This window comes from Periplaneta americana, chromosome 12 (assembly GCF_040183065.1).
Source record: "Periplaneta americana isolate PAMFEO1 chromosome 12, P.americana_PAMFEO1_priV1, whole genome shotgun sequence".
Lineage (NCBI taxonomy): Eukaryota > Metazoa > Arthropoda > Insecta > Blattodea > Blattidae > Periplaneta > Periplaneta americana.
Window position 1 is genome coordinate 175246205 of NC_091128.1, and position 22912 is coordinate 175269116.

The window sequence follows — 22912 nt, forward strand, 5'->3', positions numbered from 1 at the left end:
CCTTTGGGGGGGACGAGACGTAGATTGGAAGATAATATTAAAATGGATTTGAGGGAGATGGGATATGATGGTAGAGACTGGATTAATCTTGGTCAGGATAGGGACCAAAGGCGGGCTTATGTGAGGGCGGCAATGAACCTCCGGGTTCCTTAAAAGCCAATAAGTGAGTAAGTATATGCTAGTTAAATGTATAAAGAAACTCGGAAGGTATTTATGAGTTAATTTATTGGGACCGGGCCTTCGTTTTATAGAAATAGAATTTGCCGGGCCGCGATCTCTGAAAGGTTGAGGATCACTCATCTAGAAGGGTTCAATTTTATTTATAGTTTGAAAGGTAGGTGGACAGGATTCTGGAATATTTATTTTTCAGTCTTGGAATATTTATTTTTCAGCCTATCTGCACTTCTATAAATGTGCAAAATTGGACTTTGCAAAGGCTTTTCTTTCATGTTGTGTCTAAAGAGAACATCAGTTAGTTTTGCTGTGTATACTTCCTGCCTGTTTAAAGCAGTGATAAAAGCAGCCACTTGTGTTATCTAGTAATTCACTTTTATGGCGGTGAACTTACGTACTTTTCAAGGCCACCCAGAGGGACAGGAGTTCAGTTTCCGACGGATTGTATGAGGCACCTCTGTTAGGCTGCGAGGTACTAGTGATCGATGCCCGGCGGTCAGTGATTCAGTTTTATGGCGGTGAACTTATGTACCTTTCATGGCCACGACCTATCTAGTTACCTGGAGGGACAGGGGTTCAGTTCCCGACGCAATATATGAGACACCTGTGTTAGGCTGCGAGGTACTAGTGATCGATGCCCGGCGGTCAGTGATTCAGTTTTATGGTGGTGAACTTACGTACCTTTCATGCCCACGACCGATCTAGTTACCTGGAGGGACAGGGGTTCAGTTCCCGACGCAATATATGAGGCACCTCTGTTGGGCTGCGAGGTACTAGTGATCGATGCCCGGCGGTCAGTGATTCAGTTTTATGGTGGTGAACTTACGTACCTTTCATGGCCACGACCGATCTAGTTACCTGGAGGGACAGGGGTTCAGTTCCCGACGCAATATATGAGGCACCTCTGTTGGGCTGCGAGGTACTAGTGATCGATGCCCGGCGGTCAGTAATTCTGTTTTATGACGGTGAACTTACGTATTTTCATTACCACGACCGATCTAGTTACCTGGAGAGACAGGGGTTCAGTTCTCGATACAATATATGAGACGCCTCTGTTAGGCTGCGAGGTACCAGTGATCGATGCCCGGCGGTCAGTAATTCAGTTTTATGACGGTGAACTTACGTACTTTTCATTACCACGACCGATCTAGTTACCTGGAGAGACAGGGGTTCAGTTCTCGATACAATATATGAGACGCCTTTGTTAGGCTGCGAGATACTAGTGATCGATGCCCGGCGGTCAGTAATTCAGTTTTATGACGGTGAACTTACGTACTTTTCATTACCACGACCGATCTAGTTACCTGGAGAGACAGGGGTTCAGTTCTCGATACAATATATGAGACGCCTTTGTTAGGCTGAGAGATACTAGTGATCGATGCCCGGCGGTCAGTAATTCAGTTTTATGACGGTGAACTTACGTACTTTTCATTACCACGACCGATCTAGTTACCTGGAGGGACAGGGGTTCAGTTCCCGACGCAATATATGAGGCACCTCTGTTGGGCTGCGAGGTACTAGTGATCGATGCCCGGCGGTCAGTAATTCAGTTTTATGACGGTGAAATTACGTACTTTTCATTACCACGACCGATCTAGTTACCTGGAGAGACAGGGGTTCAGTTCTCGATACAATATATGAGACGCCTCTGTTAGGCTGCGAGGTACCAGTGATCGATGCCCGGCGGTCAGTAATTCAGTTTTATGACGGTGAACTTACGTACTTTTCATTACCACGACCGATCTAGTTACCTGGAGAGACAGGGGTTCAGTTCTCGATACAATATATGAGACGCCTCTGTTAGGCTGCGAGGTACCAGTGATCGATGCCCGGCGGTCAGTAATTCAGTTTTATGACGGTGAACTTACGTACTTTTCATTACCACGACCGATCTAGTTACCTGGAGAGACAGGGGTTCAGTTCTCGATACAATATATGCGACGCCTTTGTTAGGCTGCCAGGTACTAGTGATCGATGCCCGGCGGTCAGTAATTCAGTTTTATGACGGTGAACTTAGGTACTTTTCATTACCACGACCGATCTAGTTACCTGGAGAGACAGGGGTTCAGTTCTCGATACAATATATGAGACGCCTCTGTTAGGCTGCGAGGTACCAGTGATCGATGCCCGGCGGTCAGTAATTCAGTTTTATGACGGTGAACTTAGGTACTTTTCATTACCACGACCGATCTAGTTACCTGGAGAGACAGGGGTTCAGTTCTCGATACATTATATGAGACGCCTCTGTTAGGCTGCGAGGTACCAGTGATCGATGCCCGGCGGTCAGTAATTCAGTTTTATGACGGTGAACTTAGGTACTTTTCATTACCACGACAGATCTAGTTACCTGGAGAGACAGGGGTTCAGTTCTCGATACAATATATGCGACGCCTTTGTTAGGCTGCCAGGTACTAGTGATCGAAGCACGCGATCGGTAATTCAGTTTTATGGCGGTGAACTTAAGTACTTTTCATTACCACGACCGATCTAGTTACCTGGAGAGACAGGGGTTCAGTTCTCGATACAATATATGAGACGCCTCTGTTAGGCTGCGAGGTACCAGTGATCGATGCCCGGCGGTCAGTAATTCAGTTTTGTGACGGTGAACTTACGTACTTTTCATTACCACGACCGATCTAGTTACCTGGAGAGACAGGGGTTCAGTTCCCGATACAATATATGAGACGCCTCTGTTAGGCTGCGAGGTACCAGTGATCGACGCCCGGCGCAGTTTCCCCTGCCAGCTGTCATTGCACCATCGCTCCACCCCGCGGCTGCGCGCGCCGTGGCGGCGCGGATCGATGGGCGTCGCGGTGCGCATGCGCGGCGCTCGGACGCCTGGCCGCTCAGTCGGGCCGCAGCGCCTCGTAGGCATGGACCCGTTGTCGTAGTAGCGGTCGCGGTGCCGTGGCCAGCATGCAGCACCACCCGTGGATCCTGCCCTGGGGCGTACCCCTCCAGAAGATGGTGGCAGTGCCCTTGCACCATCACCCCGGTCTGCAGCCGCAGCCCCTTCATCCGCCCCCCGTGCACGTGCTGGGGCTGCCCCCCGCACCTCTCGCCGCTCTCCGCACCTTCGTCACCGCCTCCCAGGCGGCCTCCGTGGCGGCGGCGGCGGCCGCGTCGGCATCGGCGTCGACCCAGCGTCCTCGCAAGGTACGTGACACGTCGTCGGCGAACTGACGTGATGTGTGTTATTTCTGGAGACACGTGCAGGTGTCGCCGCGACTGAGGAACGTGAGGCAGTGTCACAGGTCGAAACTGACCTGCATACGTAGCGTCTCAATACGTGTCTTCTGGCAGACTATAGTCCCTAATCACAATATTAGCTTTCCTTCCAAAATCACGATCTCTAAAGTTCGAAGTTTTCAAATAAGACTAGATTCATACATTTTTGAGGTTAGGTTTCCACGGGTGACATTTTAAGCAAAATAATTCTAAATCCCTGTGAATTCTCAATGAAAAGAATGCAATTTTTTTTCAAAAGTAATTAAATCCAGAGCAAAAATGATCTACTTTCTTTCCATGAAACAATATATCCACAGAACCGCAACAGAAATTGTCCAAGAGGGGCCAAATTACATGAAAAATAATGTAGGTATAAATTCCTATTTGATTTTTGCTGGTAGCGAAGGCAGCAGAAATTCGCGTTTCGTCTAAAAACAGATTTTTGGAAATAGTGAGTTTGGAAAGAAAGCTCACAATTATCGACCGAAATTCTTATTCTCCAAAAGATGGCCTTACGTATTGCTTTCTTTATTCAAAGATCCTGCATACGAAGCGTCTCAATACGTGTCTTCTGGCAGACTATAGTCCCTAATCACAATATTAGCTTTCCTTCCAAAATCATGATCTCTAAAGTTCGAAGTTTTCAAATAAGACTAGATTCATACATTTTTTGAGGTTAGGTTTCCACGGGTGACATTTTAAGCAAAATAATTCTAAATCCCTGTGAATTCTCAATGAAAAGAATGCAATTTTTTTTTTCCAAAATTAATTAAATCCAGAGCAAAAATGATCTACTTTCTTTCCATGAAACAATATATCCACAGAACCGCAACAGAAATTGTCCAAGAGGGTCCAAATTACATGAAAAATAATGTAGGTATAAATTCCTATTTGATTTTTGCTTGTAGCGATGGCAGCAGAAATTCGCGTTTCGTCTAAATAGTGAGCTTTGGAAAGAAATCTCACAATTATCGACCGAAATTCTTATTCTCCAAAAGACGGCCTTACGTATTGTTTTCTTTATTCAAAGATCTTAATATTCTCACAATTGTTAAACAGCACATATTTTATTGTCTTATACTTACTAAAATTAATTCACACAATTTGGACTTAGTCTCAATTCCATAGTTATCGAACCAGGAATAATCACCTTTAGTTCCTCCCCATGTTTTTTTTTTAAAGAGGGTTATTTTACGACGCTTTATCAACATCTGAGGTTATTTAGCGTCTGAATGAGATGAAGGTGATAATGCCGGTGAAATGAATCCGGGATCCAGCACCGAAAGTTACCCAGCATTTGCTCATATTGTGTTGAGGGAAAACCCCGGAAAAAACCTCAACCAGGTAACTTGCCCCGACCGGGAATCGAACCCGGGCCACCTGATTTCGCGGCCAGACGCGCTAACCGTTACTCCACAGGCGTGGACCTCCCCATGTTAGACGAAGTGAAAGTATGAAGTCTTTTTTTTTATCATTGCAGTTTATATGTTCAATAAACTACCAAATAATGTCCATATTATGACGCAAAGCAAATCTAAATCTGTTCTTGAAATATGGCTTCTTGCTAATCCGTTTTACAATATTAACGAGTTTGTATATTATCATGTAAATCTTGTTTATTAATTCTTGTCTTAGAACTTCACGCGTCTGAAGTTCTTGACAAACGGATTAACTGAGATCACACGACGATGGATTATTTAGCTTTCTGTCAATTTCTGGTCAAAATTGAAATATTTAGTATTTATTTATATATTTATTGGTAATTGTGAAGATTCACTCCACCATTGATCTTCGATTTCTTTCTCAAAACCCCCAATTTTTACACCCTTTCTCAAAAGGAGATAGGCAAAAAAAAGTAGCGAGATGACCTAACCTAACCTAACCTAACCTAATCTAACCTAACCTTCTACTTAGTCATCAATGCACCGAACTACTAAGGTAAGAGAGATGATATGTTTGTCAGATTGATGCAGATTGACGATTCTCTTGTTCTCCTTTTCCAAGTCCTTCACGCCTCTACACCTACCTACCTACACCTACCTGTCATCATATCATAATCTCTTCACACGCACGCAAAATAGCCGCATACTAGCCATACCAACACGTAAGACATCATCGTATTCATCATCATACACAATCTCGCTCTCGCGCTTGTGGAATACCCTACCCAGTGACATCAGAGACTGTCGGAATTTAGTAGCGTTCAAAAGCAAGCTTATTAAGCATTTTCTTACTGCGTAGAGTAGGTTTAATTTTTACTTAATTAATAAAAAAAATGTTTTTCTCTTGTTAACTTTTATAATAAACTGTCTAGCTTTTATTAATCAGTTAATTTTTTAGTACTTTGATTTTTATTGTATTTGTAAATTTAATATTAATTGTAATTATAATTGTAATTGTATTCTTAATATTGTAGTTGTAACCCCCTGGTAGAGGGGAAGAGAAGACCTGATGGCCTTATCTCTATCAGGTTAAATAAATAAATATATAAATAAATAAAGAAATAAGTCAAAATTTAGGTTAGGTCATCTCACTACTTTTTTTCTAAGTTCTTTTGAAAAAGGGGTAAAAATTAGGGGTTTTCAGAAAATATCGAAAATTGATTGAGTCGATCTCCATAATTATTTATTTATGTATCCATTTATTTATTTAACCTCGTAGAGATAAGGCATCAGGCCTTTTCTTCCCCTCTACCAAGAGATTACGACTACAATATTGATAATGCATTGAAAATTACAATTACTTACAATATAGTAAAAACGGACGTACTGAAATATTACTTGATTCGTAAAGACTGGACAATTTTTTGTAGAAATCAAGAACAAAGATAGAATTATTTAATGAAGTACAAATTAAATGTACAGGATGAAATTACTGGAGATTGAGTTTTTTTATACTAGAATATGAAAACTATTTTCAATATAGTGATAATACTGAAAATATGAGACTAAATCACCATTCTGCACTAGTACTGTATTGTATAGAGAATTATTATTATATCGATTGTATTTTGCTGCATTATTTCTGTAAGAACAGGAAAAAAATCTGATTTCAAGGCTTCCCAAAAGATAGAAAAAGTGCTCTAAGCACATGTGGTTTGTAGACGTCTGTTCGGGAACAGAAGCCTGATTGGATAATCGCGCTGAGACACGGCCTAATGGACGAAAATTAGGGTATAATAATCGTTCGTTTCGAACCACCTCGATGTCTCGAAGTGTTGTACAGGGCCTTGCCCATGAAAAAGTGGTCAAAATATTTTCTAACCTATAAATGCTTCTGTAATCAAACTTAATTTAACGTAGAAAATAAGCCTAATATTTGTGGTGGCATGTATTCATTAACTGCAAATTTATTTATACAGAGAGATTCACGAGGATTTACCTTCACTTACGGAACTTATTTCCGAAGACATTCTGAGCAAAAAATGTCACACAAACTTTTGTCCTAATCTCAATATTTTCAGAGTTACACTGATTTGAAGTTGTTACTAAAACACCTCTTTTATTGAGTTTTGATGGTAAAAAATATTACAAATAGAGTGTGAACTATTCAGTAGTGTTATTTCTTTAATTGGCTAGTGTTCTGAAGCTAAAAATGTGTTGTTAATTGCTTCGTACAGATTTTGTTTTTCAATTTTTAACTAAAAATTACATCCTTACGCACTTATCTAAAAAATTGTTACAAATCATACGACTTTAGAAACTTGATTCTTTACAGTTTAATTATGTATTCTAATGTACAATCTTAAAGAATTTACAAGAGTGGCGTGATTTGTAACAATTGTTGTGTTAATTGCGTAAGAAAATGTAATTTTTTAGTCAAAAATCTAAAAAAAAAAAATTCTGTACGAAGCAACTATATTCACAACAAATTTTTAGCTTCGGAATATTAGCTAATTAAAGAAATGATACTTCTGAATAATTCATTCTTTGTCTGTAATATTCTTTTACACTTAAAACTCGAACTCAAGAATAATGATATTTTACATAAAACTTCAAATTAATGTAATTCTGAAATTTTTGAGATTAGGACAAATTTTATATGACTTTTTTGCACAGACTGGCTTCGGAAATAAGCTCCGTAAGGGACGGTAAATCCTCGTGAATCACCCTGTATGTATATATGAGTATATGCACATGTGTAACCATAATGCGGAAAAAAAAATAGCTAAGTTTAATCACTTTCACTTTTGCTGAATAATTCTGTTCGAATTATTTTATACAGTATTTTAACAAAGTAGAATAGGAATGTAATGTTTGTCCATATTAATGTAGTTTATTGTAGGCCAATTTTTTAGTTTAAGAGAATAATAAAATATGTCTACCGCGTGGAGTAATAGTCTACATGTCGGAATGTGAACTGCGGGCCCGGGTTCGAACCCAGGTTGGGACATATTACCTAGTTGAGGTTTCTAGGGATTTTCCTTCAAACTATTATCAAGTTATCACCAAGGTATCTGTCGTCTCTTCTTGCGTATTTATGTTCCAACCATAACCCAAATACTCGATCTCAGATCACCGGTACATTGAGTACACCTCATCATAACACTTCCCGATACTCTTCATCATTCGCCGTTTCAATTTCTCGTCGTTGGAACTCCCTACCTCATACCTTAAGGGGCTGTCAGACATTTACTAAAAACCCGGCTGTCAAACAGACCACTTTGACTGTGAGCTTACCTAAAATAAAGTTTTTCTATTATATGATTTTTATTTTTAATATAGTGTATAAATTTTCTCTATTATTTTAACAATTACTTCGATTCATATTGCTGTGTCGGTAATTTGTTATTGTTATAATAATAATAATAATAATAATAATAATAATAATAATAATAATAATAATAATAATAATTATTATTATTATTAATTGTATATTGTTTCTGCATTTGTCATTTTTATACTGGTTGAATGGAAAAGAAGGTTTTTATGGCCTTAACTCTGCCAGTAGAAATAATTAAATAAATAAATATATATAAGTAAATTAAGTAAATAAATAAATAAAAAAAACTCGGAGTAACTTTAGGCGCTGGACTGTGAACCCATTTCACTGACATTATCACCTTCATTTCACTCAGACGCTAGAAAACATTCGTATTTGATAAAACGTCTTCTCTAATGAAAATTAAACTTGAATGTTGGGTAATATTTGTAATGTTATGTATTTATTAACTGCAAACTAATTTTCATAACCTTTAAATTTAGTTGTGACCACAATTTTATTTATTTATTTAATCTGGCGGAGTTAAGGCCATCAGGCCTTCTCTACCACACCACCAGAATAGAAATAGACATTTACAAGAAACAAATGTATAGAGAAGAAGCGAATAAGAAATAGAAGTAAAATTACAGATACAAATACATAAAGCACAAATGCAAAAATGATGAGAGAGAAAATATATACAGTGATGGACAAAAGTATTCGGAAAAGTAATGATTAGTTTTTTAATTACTTGTAGGTGGGAACGTAATGAAGAGAAAAGAGAATGCTTGTGAAAATAAATAATTGTATTATCATATGGTATAAATGTATACAGAAAATAATCAATTCATCAACTCTTCAATAAAAAAAAAAAAAAAACATTGTACGATTCGGTTACAAGAAGCTTGGACAAAAGTATTCGAAATAGACACAAAATACAAATAAAACAAACTTTAGTACTTATTTGCCCACCCTCTCCTGCGAATAACTTCTTTCAATCGTGCAGGCATGAAAGAAACTAATTTTTCAGTGATATTCTGCCCTATTTGATGCCATTCCTCTAGAAGTTTCTGTTTGATATGATTCTTGTTGGATATTCGATGTTTCCAGACTCGTTCCTCCAGTTCAGACCACAAGAGTTCGATTGGATTCAAGTCAGGGGATTGGGGTGGAGTGTGTAAAGTATACAATCCACAAACGAACAATTTCTGCGGTATGTTTTGGGTCATTATCTTGCTGAAAATAATAATCCCCTGAAAGACCAAGTTTATCTGCACTCTTCTTAAAATTGTCCTAAAATATCTGCTTATACTTGAACTTTTCCATGGTTAAATTGTCAATAGATACTAGTTCTTCTACACCAGTGGCCGGCATGCACTCCAACCTCCATGTTTAACTGTTGATAGAATATTCTTCTGGTCCAATTCTGTGTTCGGTTTTCTCCAGACCAAAAGTTGCCCATCAGAATGAAATATATTAAATTTACTTTCATCTGGAAATATAACCTTGTTCCAGAACCCTAAATCTTTGCCGACAAATTCATTTGCGAACAGAAATCTCTTCTTTTTATTTACGTAGCTTATACAAGATTTCTCCTCGGCACCCTGGTATTGTACCCGGCCCATTGAAGAGTTCTGGTTACCGTTTTAGGATGAGTAATTGTACCAAAATCGTCCTGTAAATTAGCTGCAATTTCAGATGCACTCACCTTTGGTTTTTCTTTACTGCCTTAATAACCTCTCTTTCTTCCATGTTGGTTAGTTCGTCGGTGACCTGTGCGCTCTCTATTTATTAATGTCTTCCGTTTTCTAACATTTTTTTATAATACTATACACTGTAGAACAGCTTCTGTTGACAGCCTTAGCAATTTCCACATTCGTCTTTTGTTGTTTGTGTAAATACATAATTTTTTTTCTTTCTTCAATAGTTGTCCCATTATACTAGTACGTGTTACAGTTTTGCGTATCAGAACACTGTGACTCGTTAGTCTATCGACTGCATCAAAAGATGAGGTTTGAAGCACTAGTGAGGGTATACACAGATGCTTGCCGTGTAGTTTGTCCCCACGACTGCAATATTCGAAAACTTCTGTCCTAGCATATTATGGTTCAAACTGTTGCCAATCTCATTATATTCAGTTCGACATCGATTTCTCCGTGTAAACACTAACAATAAGAAATTATGTTATGATACAAAGAAAAATTAATACAATTATAACATTTATTTCGTCAGAATATTGAATTTAATATCGATTAAGGGTTCATACGAATACTTCTGTCCATCACTGTATATACTAGTAGGAAGATAAGATCACAAAAGTACTAATGCAGTTTATTGTTTACCTAATATATTAGTGATTAAGAAAAATGATTAACTATCTAGAAGTAAGTAGCGGACTGTGCAAATGTAAAGCGAAACAAAACAGTAACAATTTCGAAACATTTGCATTGAGTTAGTATACTCAGTTTACTGCATTGCATTGTACACAGTAAGAAAATGTTTAATGAGTTTGTTTTTGAACACTTATATTCCGACAGTCTCTGATGTCACTGGGTAAGGTATGCCACAAGCGCGATAGCGAGATTGTGTATGATGTTGGTGAATAATGTGAAAAAAAATTGAAATGTTACACCACTGACCTTTTTGTATTTAATTCTGTTCGAAGTCTTGTATACTTTCAGAAAATAATTTATTCAGTGAGGCAGAAGAAAAAACAGTTTTTAATTACATATTAATGCACTTTACTATAATCTTTCAGTTTTAGAGAACAATAAAATACAAGCATGTTGCATGTTTAAATATTCCATGTTTTATCACACCACTGATATACAAACTCATGGTTAAAACATTATATTTAACACTAATTGTGCAGAACATGAACAATTATATACAACAAAGCATAATGACTGCTACAGAGAAACAAAGCTTTATTTGAACAATTAATTTGCCCAATTTGACAAAAAAATATCCCTCCACTAACGATGTACAAGTTCATAATTTAGTAAGTCGTGATAGTTGCCGCCGTGAAGTTTGATTGCCTCTTGCATTCTAGTATACGATAGAGCAAAGAAAACGAAGTGAATGGTCAGAAAATGACATTTGGTTAATATTAGAAGACCTGTGGAGAAATTTAATGCAGAATGGAGAACAGTAAAAAGAAATGTGTTCATGAACAAATGACGGAGGAATTATTCATGTATGGATAACAACAGAAGAACGCTGAAAGATGTTTCATTGGAATAAATCTTTAATTAAGCGAATCCGTTTGCAGATTTTCAATTTGAGTCTTTGTTACGACTATATTGTTGAAGCTAGGGTTTATTATTCAATTTAAAAATGTTTTATTATAAATTGATAATATAATAAATTATATATAACACCTCTAGCAAATTTTAATAAATAAATTCCCATTCAAACTGTAAGAAACAACAATAAAAAAAAAGACTATGAACAAACATCTATATGGTAATTCAGCTGTTAACTAAACCGAACCACGCGTGACCTGGTGTATTCACATATTTTCGGGTAATCGCGATTAGAAGCTGTAATCTGTCACTAGTATTAAGTTGATTTGCGTTGCCAACCGTTGGTAGTTTTCCATTAGACGCTTGACATGTGAGGTTCAAGTGGCGAAATATCGATTAATTGTTTAGTTCCTTTTTAGAGCCATTTACTTATCACTGCATGGATTGAACTTGTGTTTCGCCTTATGAAACATATTTTCGTTCGAGACTTTGGCACCTGCATGTCATATACTGCTGGAAAATTACTCAGAATCTAGGTGAAACTTAACGACTCTGACGTTGCGGAAGTACTTACAGGTGTTATTATTAGGGTCATGTCACCTGACATGTGAAGGGTTTCTTCTTACCCTTACGGTGTTGTTACGCAGAACGTTTAAGCGGAACCTTCTACAAATAAAAATGTCTTGTAATACGATGACATCACTCACGGTACCATGGAAACAGAAGTGTAGTGGGTTTAATACGTGGTCCGTTTCCCTTTCTTCTCTATGTAATGTGCCCCTTTCCCCAATTTTCCTTGCAAAGACGCGTTTTCGCGTACATTTTAAATGTTTTCCATTGATACATTCTAATCTTTTCCATACAATAAACATGGAAATGGGTATATGGATTATACGGGGGCATCATTTTATTTTTACTTCAATTTTTATTGTACCTGAGTTTTTTAATGTTCTTCACTCCCACCCCCTCTACTAGTAAACTCCCAACCGTCCTCCACACAGAACCAAGGCCGCGTATGCAGTCAAAGTCAGTAAGCAGTACAGTTAGTGAGTATAACACGTTTAGTACGTTCAAGAAATATGTTCGCGCCTCTCAGTGGCGAAAGCGCTTTCAATATTGAATCATATTTTGCACAGGTACTGTCGTCCGTTTGCCTACGTCGCATCCCGGTATCCCCCCACCCGCTTCTGCTCGCCCCTCTGTAAAGGCTAGTGGATGGGCAGTCTTAGCTCTTTTCTGAAAACATTAATTTCTGTTAGGAATTGGAATTATTATAAAACTGTTTAAAATAACTTAAATAAAAGGGCCTCGTTAAGTAATTAACTGTCACGTGATTTCTCCCCTTTCTACGATCCTGCGACATAATCACTTGGACGGACAGTAGATAGTATGTCTGAGTAATTTTATCTTTTCGGATCGGGCAGAAGTGAAGATTGAATTTACAGTACGTAAAGTACTCTTTTATAGAGCAGATACAGAATTATTTCAACACTAGCCGTACCCGTGCGCTCCGCTGCACCCGTTAGAAATAAATATAAAGTAATTACATAATTAAAATGGGATATTTGATCCAGGGAATATTCGTGTTTGATAGAAGGATAAATCGTTTAATATGTTACTTAATTTAAATTATATTTAAATAATTAAAATGGAATCATTTTGGTCCACAGAGCACTCATTTGGTGCAATGACAATTCCTTTAACATGTTTCTTAATTTTTATTACATGCATCCATAGTTCAATGAACATTGACATCATTTAGATTTAATATGTATATTTTATTTTACTTGTTATAGGTTTCCATTGAATTATGGTAATAACTTAATTTTAACTCTTGTTTTCTACGTATTCAGTAAATGGCGTTTGGCCCACTATGGTTCTGAACCCTTCAAATAACTTAAATTATATTATATTATATTATATTATATTATATTATATTATATTATATTATATTATATTATATTATATTATATTATATTATATTATATTATATTATATTATATTATATTATATTATATTATATAAAAAGTGTGTTGATAACGGATGTACCCCGATAAGTAAGTTTTCAATTTGTTATGGGGGCTCTTGAATCTCAGGAGGAACAAATTTTATTTTGCAACAGGGCAACATAATCTGCTTGGCTCATTACCCAAATTTTTTGCATTGCATTTAATGCATATGTATTTTATGTATTTTAGCTCGATTCATTTGAGCATAGTTAAAATTTGGAGTATAAAATAATGAAATAAAAGAAAAAATAGAAAAATTTAATTACATAAATGGAACAATAAGAAGAACTCTGAAATCAAAAGCTAGAAAAGATACATTGTTAAAATTTTATAAGGTGATGTCAGTGCCCAGTTTACTATATGGAAGCGAAACATGGGTTATGAAAAAGAGAGATGCCTCTAGATTACAAACAAATGAGATGAAATTTTTGAGAAGCGTAGCAGGTTACAGGAAAATAGAACATAAAAGAAACGAAGAAATAAGAGAAGAACTTGAGATATATGAATTAAACAACAAAATAGAAGAATATAGAAATACATGGATGTCTCACATTTCAAGGATGCAGGAGGACAGGATACCATATAAGTTTTGGAAATATAAACCTCGGGGAAGAAGAGATATTGGAAGACCAGCGAAAAGATGGATGGACCAATTTCAGTAGCTGCTACAGGAATCAATTTCCTAATGCATGAAGGATGATGATGATGATGATGAAATAATGAAATGCTAAGCTAACATATTATTACTGCATACTAAATCAATACACTCTCGTTGGTCGTTAATTTTCTGAGATAAACATTATTTTAAGAAATACAGGAAACGAATACACAGAATAGCCTATCAAGTTTTCTGTGCATAAGAAGCTATTTTAATCTTAGCTGTCCTCGATTCACTCAGAAGTTACTGTAATAACATTATAGCATTATGTCCATCCAGAGAAACTACACTTTCCAATGGTGAAATAATAATTAATTATACAAATCGGTTAATTTAGCTTCCGATATTGCTTCATACGAACACAGAAACATTCTCTGTAGGCTATGATTCATAGCTTTCGATTGTTGTTGACCAAGGCCCCTTATAGACGAAGTCATTTGTTTTTTATTTCATTACACGGCCTTAGATGGCAGTTATTTTAATTTTAAAACTCATTTATCTCATTAAATATCAGTTCTATCAAAATTTTTCGAAGACTAAAACTTATCGGAAATGATTTTTAAAGAAATTTTTGTTATGTAACATTTTTCATAAAAATCAATAATAAGCGAGATATTCCGATTTATTTAATTCAGACCCCCTTATAACCCCCCTTTTTAAATAACGCATTTTGAATGCCATATAGCCTAAAATCTAAGTTACAACGAACTTAATTTATATACTAATTTTCATCAAAATCCGTTCAGCCATTATCACTTGAAAAGGTAACAAACATACAGACAGACAGACAGACATACAAACAAAAATTTCAAAAAAGCGCTTTTCGGTTTCAGGGTGGTTAATTATATATGTTAGGACCAATGATTTTTGGAAAATCGAAAATTACCAGAAAAATTTCGGCTATAGATTTATTATTAGTATAGATGAGTTACCAGTACGAAGGACGAAACTGGTAATTGGAATTAGGTACAATAGTCTATAGTGCGATAAAATGAAAATATGCCTGTGTCGAAATGATCGGCCACCATTTTCAAAATTGTGTTTAAATATCCATATTATGATTATTTTTCAATTTAACTTAATTCTATGACAAGTGTAACAACAACAACAACAACAACAACAACAACACATGAATATATAAATAGATGGCATGACCGTATTACCAGAATGGAACAACACCGTGTTCCACAATTAATATATCAATATCAGCCAAGAGGTAGGAGAGACGTCAGTCGACCTAGGAAGAGATTTTTTTTTTTTTTTTTTTTGTATATCAGCATTGGAGTAATACTACATTCAAATTAAGCTTTCAGGAATTACTCCCTGTGAAGTTAATTTGAATAATTTCGAGGGAAAAATTGTTCCGGGGCCGGGTATCGAACCCGGGACCTTTGGTCGAAATTATTCAAATTAACTTTACAGGGAGTTATTCTTGAAAGCTTAATTTGCATAATACACGTCACTGTACGTAACAGAAAACCACAATTTAAAATCACACAGAGTTAGTGTGCACTCAAATGTTGGTTGCTTGACGGTTGTCAGCCCACTTTGAGGTCTGTGGATATAGAGGGAAAAATTGGATCGGTGTCGGGTAGAGTTCCCGGGTAGCTCAGTGGGAGAGCGTTGGTACGTTTAACCAAAGGTCCCGGGTTCGATACCCGGCCCCGGAACAATTTTTCCCTCGAAATTATTCTAATACTACATGCTTTACATAAAATATTACAATAATTAGTTACATAATTTATGACATGAGAACAAGATATTTACAATTTGATTGAGATCTTGAAATTCTTATAGATACAAGTGTTGCCTAATTGTACTTCTTCTATTTTAGGTTACCACCATTGTTAATATTATTTCTAATTTCAGTTACTGTTACATTTTGCCAAATTCTATGGATTTTATCAATTTTCTGAAGCTTCTGAGGTATGTTGTTGTGAACTGATCAAAAGGTGGAGGCCAGGTTTGACCTGTGCGTATTATACTAGCTCGTAGAATTCTTCTTTCTTTTATCAGTGTGGCACATCTTAATATTATTTGGTTGACTGTCTGCTCGTCTTTTAGTCTGCAAGGGAGATGGAGTGACCAATTTTGATTTTAACATTTAGAACACGTATGGAGACGGAACAGGTCTTATGCCTAAACCGTGTTGTTTATGATGATGATGATTCATTCTCTAGATCATACGCTAATGTGCTGTAGACAGTATAATATACACTGCATAATGAATACGTTCGCATGGATAACTCAGTTGTGAGTAAAAACACTCATTGTTAATACAGTACTGCATTTTGGTTAAGCAAAAACCTAATTAAAATTATCAAACTCAAAATCGCGATATTTCCTAGTTTATGTAAATAGGTGAACTACTTTTCTTCCCTCCTGTATCTAGTAAAGTGATTTGTTTGTATTTTACGCCAGTATCATCGAACTCCAGTCGTGGAAGGGGGTAGCAAACGGTGTTTCCGGTTTTTAATCATTAATCCAAAGGTATAATCAGGTTAATATTAGAAATGTTAGTAAAAGTAAAATGATGTCCCTGTATATGCAGTATAGAGCAGTGGTTTGCAATTACTTCGAGTTGTGGACCCCCTTTTTATTTTTAAGTCCCTATTTACACTTGCTATTTGTCGTTCGACTTACAGCGCGGGCGCATGCGCAGTACGGATTTCGTTCCTTTCCTTTCGACATCTGCTGGGTAGAAGCTGTTTCTGTTTCTGTCAGGGTTGAGAAAAACCCGGGTATTTAAAAAAAGACCCAACCCAGTGGGTTTTACTGGGTTTTTATGGGTTTCTTTGAGTTTTTATAGGTTTTATTGGGTTTTTCTCTGATGGGTATTAAATAGTTCAATTTCGTGACTAAGTGATTCGGAACACCAACATATTCTAAGAACTACTTCATGAGCAAAAACTTGTAAATTAAATAAGCAAAGATTGGTAAATTATTATTAAATATTCTTAAGTTGGCAGCCTGCCCTTCCACTATCTTGCTAATATGTTAGATCCAAGATTCAGAGGGGCAAGAATAACTGCAGATCAAGAGGAAAGTGCAGAAAATTGGCTCACAGAGATTCATCCAGAGTGGGTGACAAGTGTTATGTCTTTTAGGATTGCAGATTCTGATTATTTTCCTGCTACTCTGTTTTCTGACGCAGTTGTACAACAGTTCAGTCCAAAAAATGGTGGAAAATAATGGAATTGAAAACAACAAAAAAGGGGCACTTGCCAACAGGATTTATTAGCTTTGTGAAAAGTTTAATTTCTTGCCCTGCCAGCACTGCATCCATTGAGAGAATCTTCTCCACCTATGGGCTTGTTTGGTCAAAGTTAAGAAATTAGGGAAGATCTACAGATTTCTGCATGTTAAGAAGGACTGAATTGTGATATAGTTAATATTAATACCATTCTACAATAAAACACCGTGTTGATGAAAGTAATTATTTCTTTATAATGAATTTCTATCTGATGCTTTTCCAATTCACTGCGGGGTAAAGCAGGAGGATGCACTATCACCTTTACTTTTTAACTTCGCGCTAGAATATACCATTAGGAAAGTTCAGGATAACAGGCAGGGTTTGGAATTGAACGGGTTACATCAGCTTCTTGTCTATGCGGATGACGTGAATATGTTAGGAGAAAATACACAAACGATTAGGGAAAACACGGAAATTTTACTTGAAGCAAGTAGAGCGATCGGTTTGGAAGTAAATCCCGAAAAGACAAAGTATATGATTATGTCTCGTGACCAGAATATTGTACGAAATGGAAATATAAAAATTGGAGATTTATCCTTCGAAGAGGTGGAAAAATTCAAATATCTTGGAGCAACAGTAACAAATATAAATGACACTCGGGAGGAAATTAAACGCAGAATAAATATGGGAAATGCGTGTTATTATTCGGTTGAGAAGCTCTTATCATCCAGTCTGCTGTCCAAAAATCTGAAAGTTAGAATTTATAAAACAGTTATATTACCGGTTGTTCTGTATGGTTGTGAAACTTGGACTCTCACTCTGAGAGAGGAACATAGGTTCAGGGTGTTTGAGAATAAGGTGCTTAGGAAAATATTTGGGGCTAAGCGGGATGAAGTTACAGGAGAATGGAGAAAGTTACACAACACAGAACTGCACGCATTGTATTCTTCACCTGACATAATTAGGAACATTAAATCCAGACGTTTGAGATGGGCAGGGCATGTAGCACGTATGGGCGAATCCAGAAATGCATATAGAGTGTTAGTTGGGAGACTGGAGGGGAAAAGACCTTTAGGGAGGCCGAGACGTAGATGGGAGGATAATATTAAAATGGATTTGAGGGAGGTGGGGTATGATGATAGAGACTGGATTAATCTTGCACAGGATAGGGACCGCTGGCGGGCTTATGTGAGGGCGGCAATGAACCTTCGGGTTCCTTAAAAGCCATTTGTAAGTAAGTTAGTAATGAAACATTACCTAATTAATAACTTCTGCTGACAAATTGTTATAGTAAATAAATATGATGCACCTTTTTGTAATATTTTGTATGTTGATTAAATTACGAGAAATAAATATATGTTTTTTTTGGGGTTTTGTGTCGGGTTTTATTGAAGTTTTTTTAAAAAAAAAAAACCCCATATGGTTTTTTTTGGGTCGGGTTAAATTACGACAACCCTGATTTCTTTGCGACATTTCCTAGGTGGGCCAGCCGAATTGACGTGACAGGACCCGAACATGGTTCAGAAAAGCAGTAGCAGACAACTTTTAATCAGCTGTTTCTCTCTTTCCGCGCGCTTTGTAGCGTCATGTCAGAGTGGAACAAAAACCAAGTAATGAAATTAATCAAGCTTTACGAGGAATTTCCATACTTTTATGACATCAGAAATAAGGACTATCACAATAGGATTCGGAGGGAAAATGCACTGGAGTTTATTTGTAAAAATTTGGAGTCAGTTCGTCCCAATACTATTCCCTCCGACATCAAAACAAAAATAAAGAACATCAGGAGTCAATACGCAAGAAAAAAAATTAAACTTTCAATTCATTTTAATATAATAAATATCTATTGGACAATTTTGTTCCAATTTGAAATCTTTACCGAGAACATAGAATAACGCTTTCTCCCGCCTTCTGGACCTCTCTCTCTCCCTCCCTCCCTCCCCTCTCCCCCTCCCTCCCTCCCCTCTCCCCCTCCCTCCCTCTCTCTCCCCCTCTCTCCCTCTCTCTCCCCCTCTCCCCCTTCTCTCTCTCCCCCCCTCTCTCTCCCCCCTCTCTCTCTCTTTTTTTTTTGACTTCTCATTAGTGCAAGCTAACAAAACACTTGAACCTGCAGAAGCTAAAACAGCTACGTTTTGTTGTTAAAATCCATTTTATTCATTTAAAAGGTTCACCACATCATTCACACGTTGTTCGAGCTCTACAACTAGCCTCGAGTAGCAGCAGTGTTGCCAACACATAAATTGTATCCCCGTCAGTCTATCACCTGGAAATCCGTCAAATTAAAAAAAAAAGGACCCAGTCAATATATCTATATACAAATAAAAGCAGATATTAACGCAACTTCCTTAATAATCTTCATTAAAATAATAATAATAATAATTCATCCACATCAACTGCCTCTAGTTCTGCAGTTGATGTGTTTTGTTGGTGTAGGTTTCCCCAAAAATTAAACAATTACAAATGGCAGCAACTAAAAAATACAAAGGACGATGTAAATTATATTTTTCGCCAGGAAATCCGTCACCCGTCATAGCCATTCTTTTACCATCTGCTACATTGAAATTCCGTCAATTTTGACGGAATTTCCGTCCAGTTGGCAACACTGAGTAGCAGACGAGAAATCTGCCAAGAGTGAACGGTGATACTACATTTAGCCGACAGAAAGCGCAACCACTTGCGTCGACTTGTGGACGAAAAATCTGCCAAGTGTAAACGGTGATGCTACATATAGCCGACAGAAAGCGCTTGATGTTGCACGACAAATAGCAGATGTAAATAGGGACTGAGGCTGAGCGATGTATAATACGCGTTACTGCTTCGATTAACAGAAAACTACAAATTTAAGTCATACAGTAAGCGTGCCCTCAATGTTGGACTCTGCCTTCCTGTCAACCCACATGAGGTACTGTCCGTTACTCAGGAGAAGACTAGCGGAAAGAATGTGCCCTTCTTGACTATCGCTGCTGATTATTATAAACATCGCTCAGATAAGCATCCCAGTAGCCGGGTTATTACTGTGCAGGAAACATGAGTAACAATGCATATGGAAATTAAAGCTGAGTTGAACAGAAGGAGACCTAATGTTTCCGCTTACTGCAGTACAAATATTGCACGTGTTGTCGTACGTTATCTATTCACATCCCTTCCTCCTCAGTCCGCTCTCGTCTTCTCCTGAGTCACCGGCTAGTACGTGGATGTAAGGGGAAAATTGAGCTCACTGTCAGTCTGTAGAACGTTGACACGCTCAGCCAATGGTCCCGGGTTCGATACCTGCCCCTGAAACAATTGTTCTATTGAAATTATTTAAGATAAATTAATATTATTATTTGTTATAATAATAATAATAATAATAATAATTATTGTTATTATTACTGTTATATTTTGTGTTATTCTGTTATTGAGAACTCCCTGTAGGTTAAAACCTTAATATTAATATGAAATAAAGCGGAGAAATTATTATTATTATTATTATTATTATTATTATTATTATTACTGTTATATTTTGTGTTATGTTATTGAGAACTCCCTGTAGGCTAACACCTTAATATTAATATGAAATAAAGCGGAGAAATTATTATTATTATTATTATTATTATTATTATTACTGTTATATTTTGTGTTATTCTGTTATTGAGAACTCCCTGTAGGCTAACACCTTAATATTAATATGAAATAAAGCGGAGAAATTATTATTATTATTATTATTATTATTATTATTACTATTATATTTTGTGTTATTCTGTTATTGAGAACTCCCTGTAGGCTAACACCTTAATATTAATATGAAATAAAGCGGAGAAATTATTATTATTATTATTATTATTATTATTATTATTATTATTATTATTATTATTATTACTGTTATATTTTGTGTTATTCTGTTATTGAGAACTCCCTGTAGGCTAACACCTTAATATTAATATGAAATAAAGCGGAGAAATTATTATTATTATTATTATTATTATTATTATTATTATTATTACTGTTATATTTTGTGTTATGTTATTGAGAACTCCCTGTAGGCTAACACCTTAATATTAATATGAAATAAAGCGGTGAAATTATTATTATTATTATTATTATTATTATTATTATATTTTGTGTTATGTTATTGAGAACTCCCTGTAGGTTAAAACCTTAATATTAATATGAAATAAAGCGGAGAAATTATTATTATTATTATTATTATTATTATTATTATTATTATTATTATTATTATTATTATTACTTTTATACACATACAGTAGAGCGTCTCGTTTAGACACAGTGAAAACGTAAACAAGGTGCACGTAACGTTTGGGGGAGGACGAGCCGTGCGATAAACACGAGGGATGCACAAGGTTTTAGTTACAACATTTATGGCGGAGCATTAATTGAAAGTATATTCTTACAAATCATACGACTTTAGGAACTTGATTTTTTACAGTATAATTATGCATCCTAATGTAGAGTCATAAAGAATTTACAAGTGGCGTGATTTGTAACAATTGTTGTGATAAATACGGAAGAAAATGTAATTTTGTACAGCAGTTAAAAATCGAAAAAAAAAAAAAAAAAAGAAAATGTGTACGAAGCAACTATAGAGTTGACAACACATTTTTAGCTTCAGAATACTAGCTAATTAAAGAAATGATACTCCTGAATAGTTGATTCTTTATCTGTAATATTCTTTTACCCTTAAAACTCAAGAATAATGTTATTTTACAAACAACTCCAAATTAGTGTAATTCTGAACATTTTGAGATTAGGACATTTGTTTATATGATATTTTTTGCTCAGAGTGTCTTCCGAAATAAGCTTCGTAAGGGACGGTAAATCCTCGTGAATCACCCTGTATATATTTTATATTCCGAACTGATATAGTGTTAAAAGTTGTGTAATTAAAATATATAATAATTAACCTTTAGAAGAGGATGATGTAAGCCATATGAGCTGTAAATATTTCTGAATGTGAGTGGAGATTTCGGTGGTGACGTGTTTATTTATATTCCTTTCAAATTAGTTTTATAGAATGCTCACATTGTACCAGGTAGAGTTCAAAACAGGCTGTCCTTTATAGAACATCCGATGTGACATGACTTGATTATTCCGAAATCCGTCTAATGTTTCTTGTTTCAGCTGTTCGTCGTTAGTTAACTTTAGTGTCGTCGTGGCTTGATCGAGATTTGGAAGATGGCGGTGAAGGCGAGTACATTTGACACGACATTCCTTCAAGTTACGATTCCATTAATTGCTCCATAAAATGTATAATGAACTGCCTCACATCGCTCTTTGTTATCTGGATCAGAGTCATAACGGCCTTAGTGTAGCGCATTTTCTCGCCTGTGTCAAGCACTCATCTATTAGACACATGGTAAACGGTATCACTGAAATGACACTTTCTAATTTACTTATTATTATTAGGCCTAAATAAAATATGTATAGTAGAACCTGATCGAAAAAATCGGATAATCCGTACCATGAAAGATTTCGTTATTTACTCCATGGTTTTGTATTTAACTCGCTAGAAGTCGAAATTGCTATAGAAAATCTGAAAAAGTACAAGTCTCCAGATATCGATCAAATTCCAGCAGAATTAATATAAGAGGGTGGGAGTGCATTATATAGCGAAATTTATAAACTTGTACTTGCTATTTGGGAAAAGGAAATTGTACCAGAACAATGGAAGGAGTCCATAATTGTACCTATTTTTAAAAAGGGGGAC

The 22912-nt window shown here is 36.2% G+C and overlaps 1 protein-coding gene across 2 annotated transcripts in view; it reads left to right on the forward strand.

Moving 5' to 3' along the window:
- Nucleotides 1–3006: 3006 nt before the first annotated feature.
- LOC138711233 (pseudouridylate synthase RPUSD2-like) overlaps nt 3007–22912 on the forward strand; it is a 1031543-nt gene continuing 1011637 nt past the window's right edge. For both annotated transcript variants that reach the window (XM_069842639.1, XM_069842638.1), the window contains exon 1: nt 3007–3330. In XM_069842639.1, coding sequence (XP_069698740.1) covers nt 3091–3330 — 240 coding nt within the window. In that variant the 5' untranslated portion in view covers nt 3007–3090. The remainder of the gene's footprint in view (nt 3331–22912) is intronic.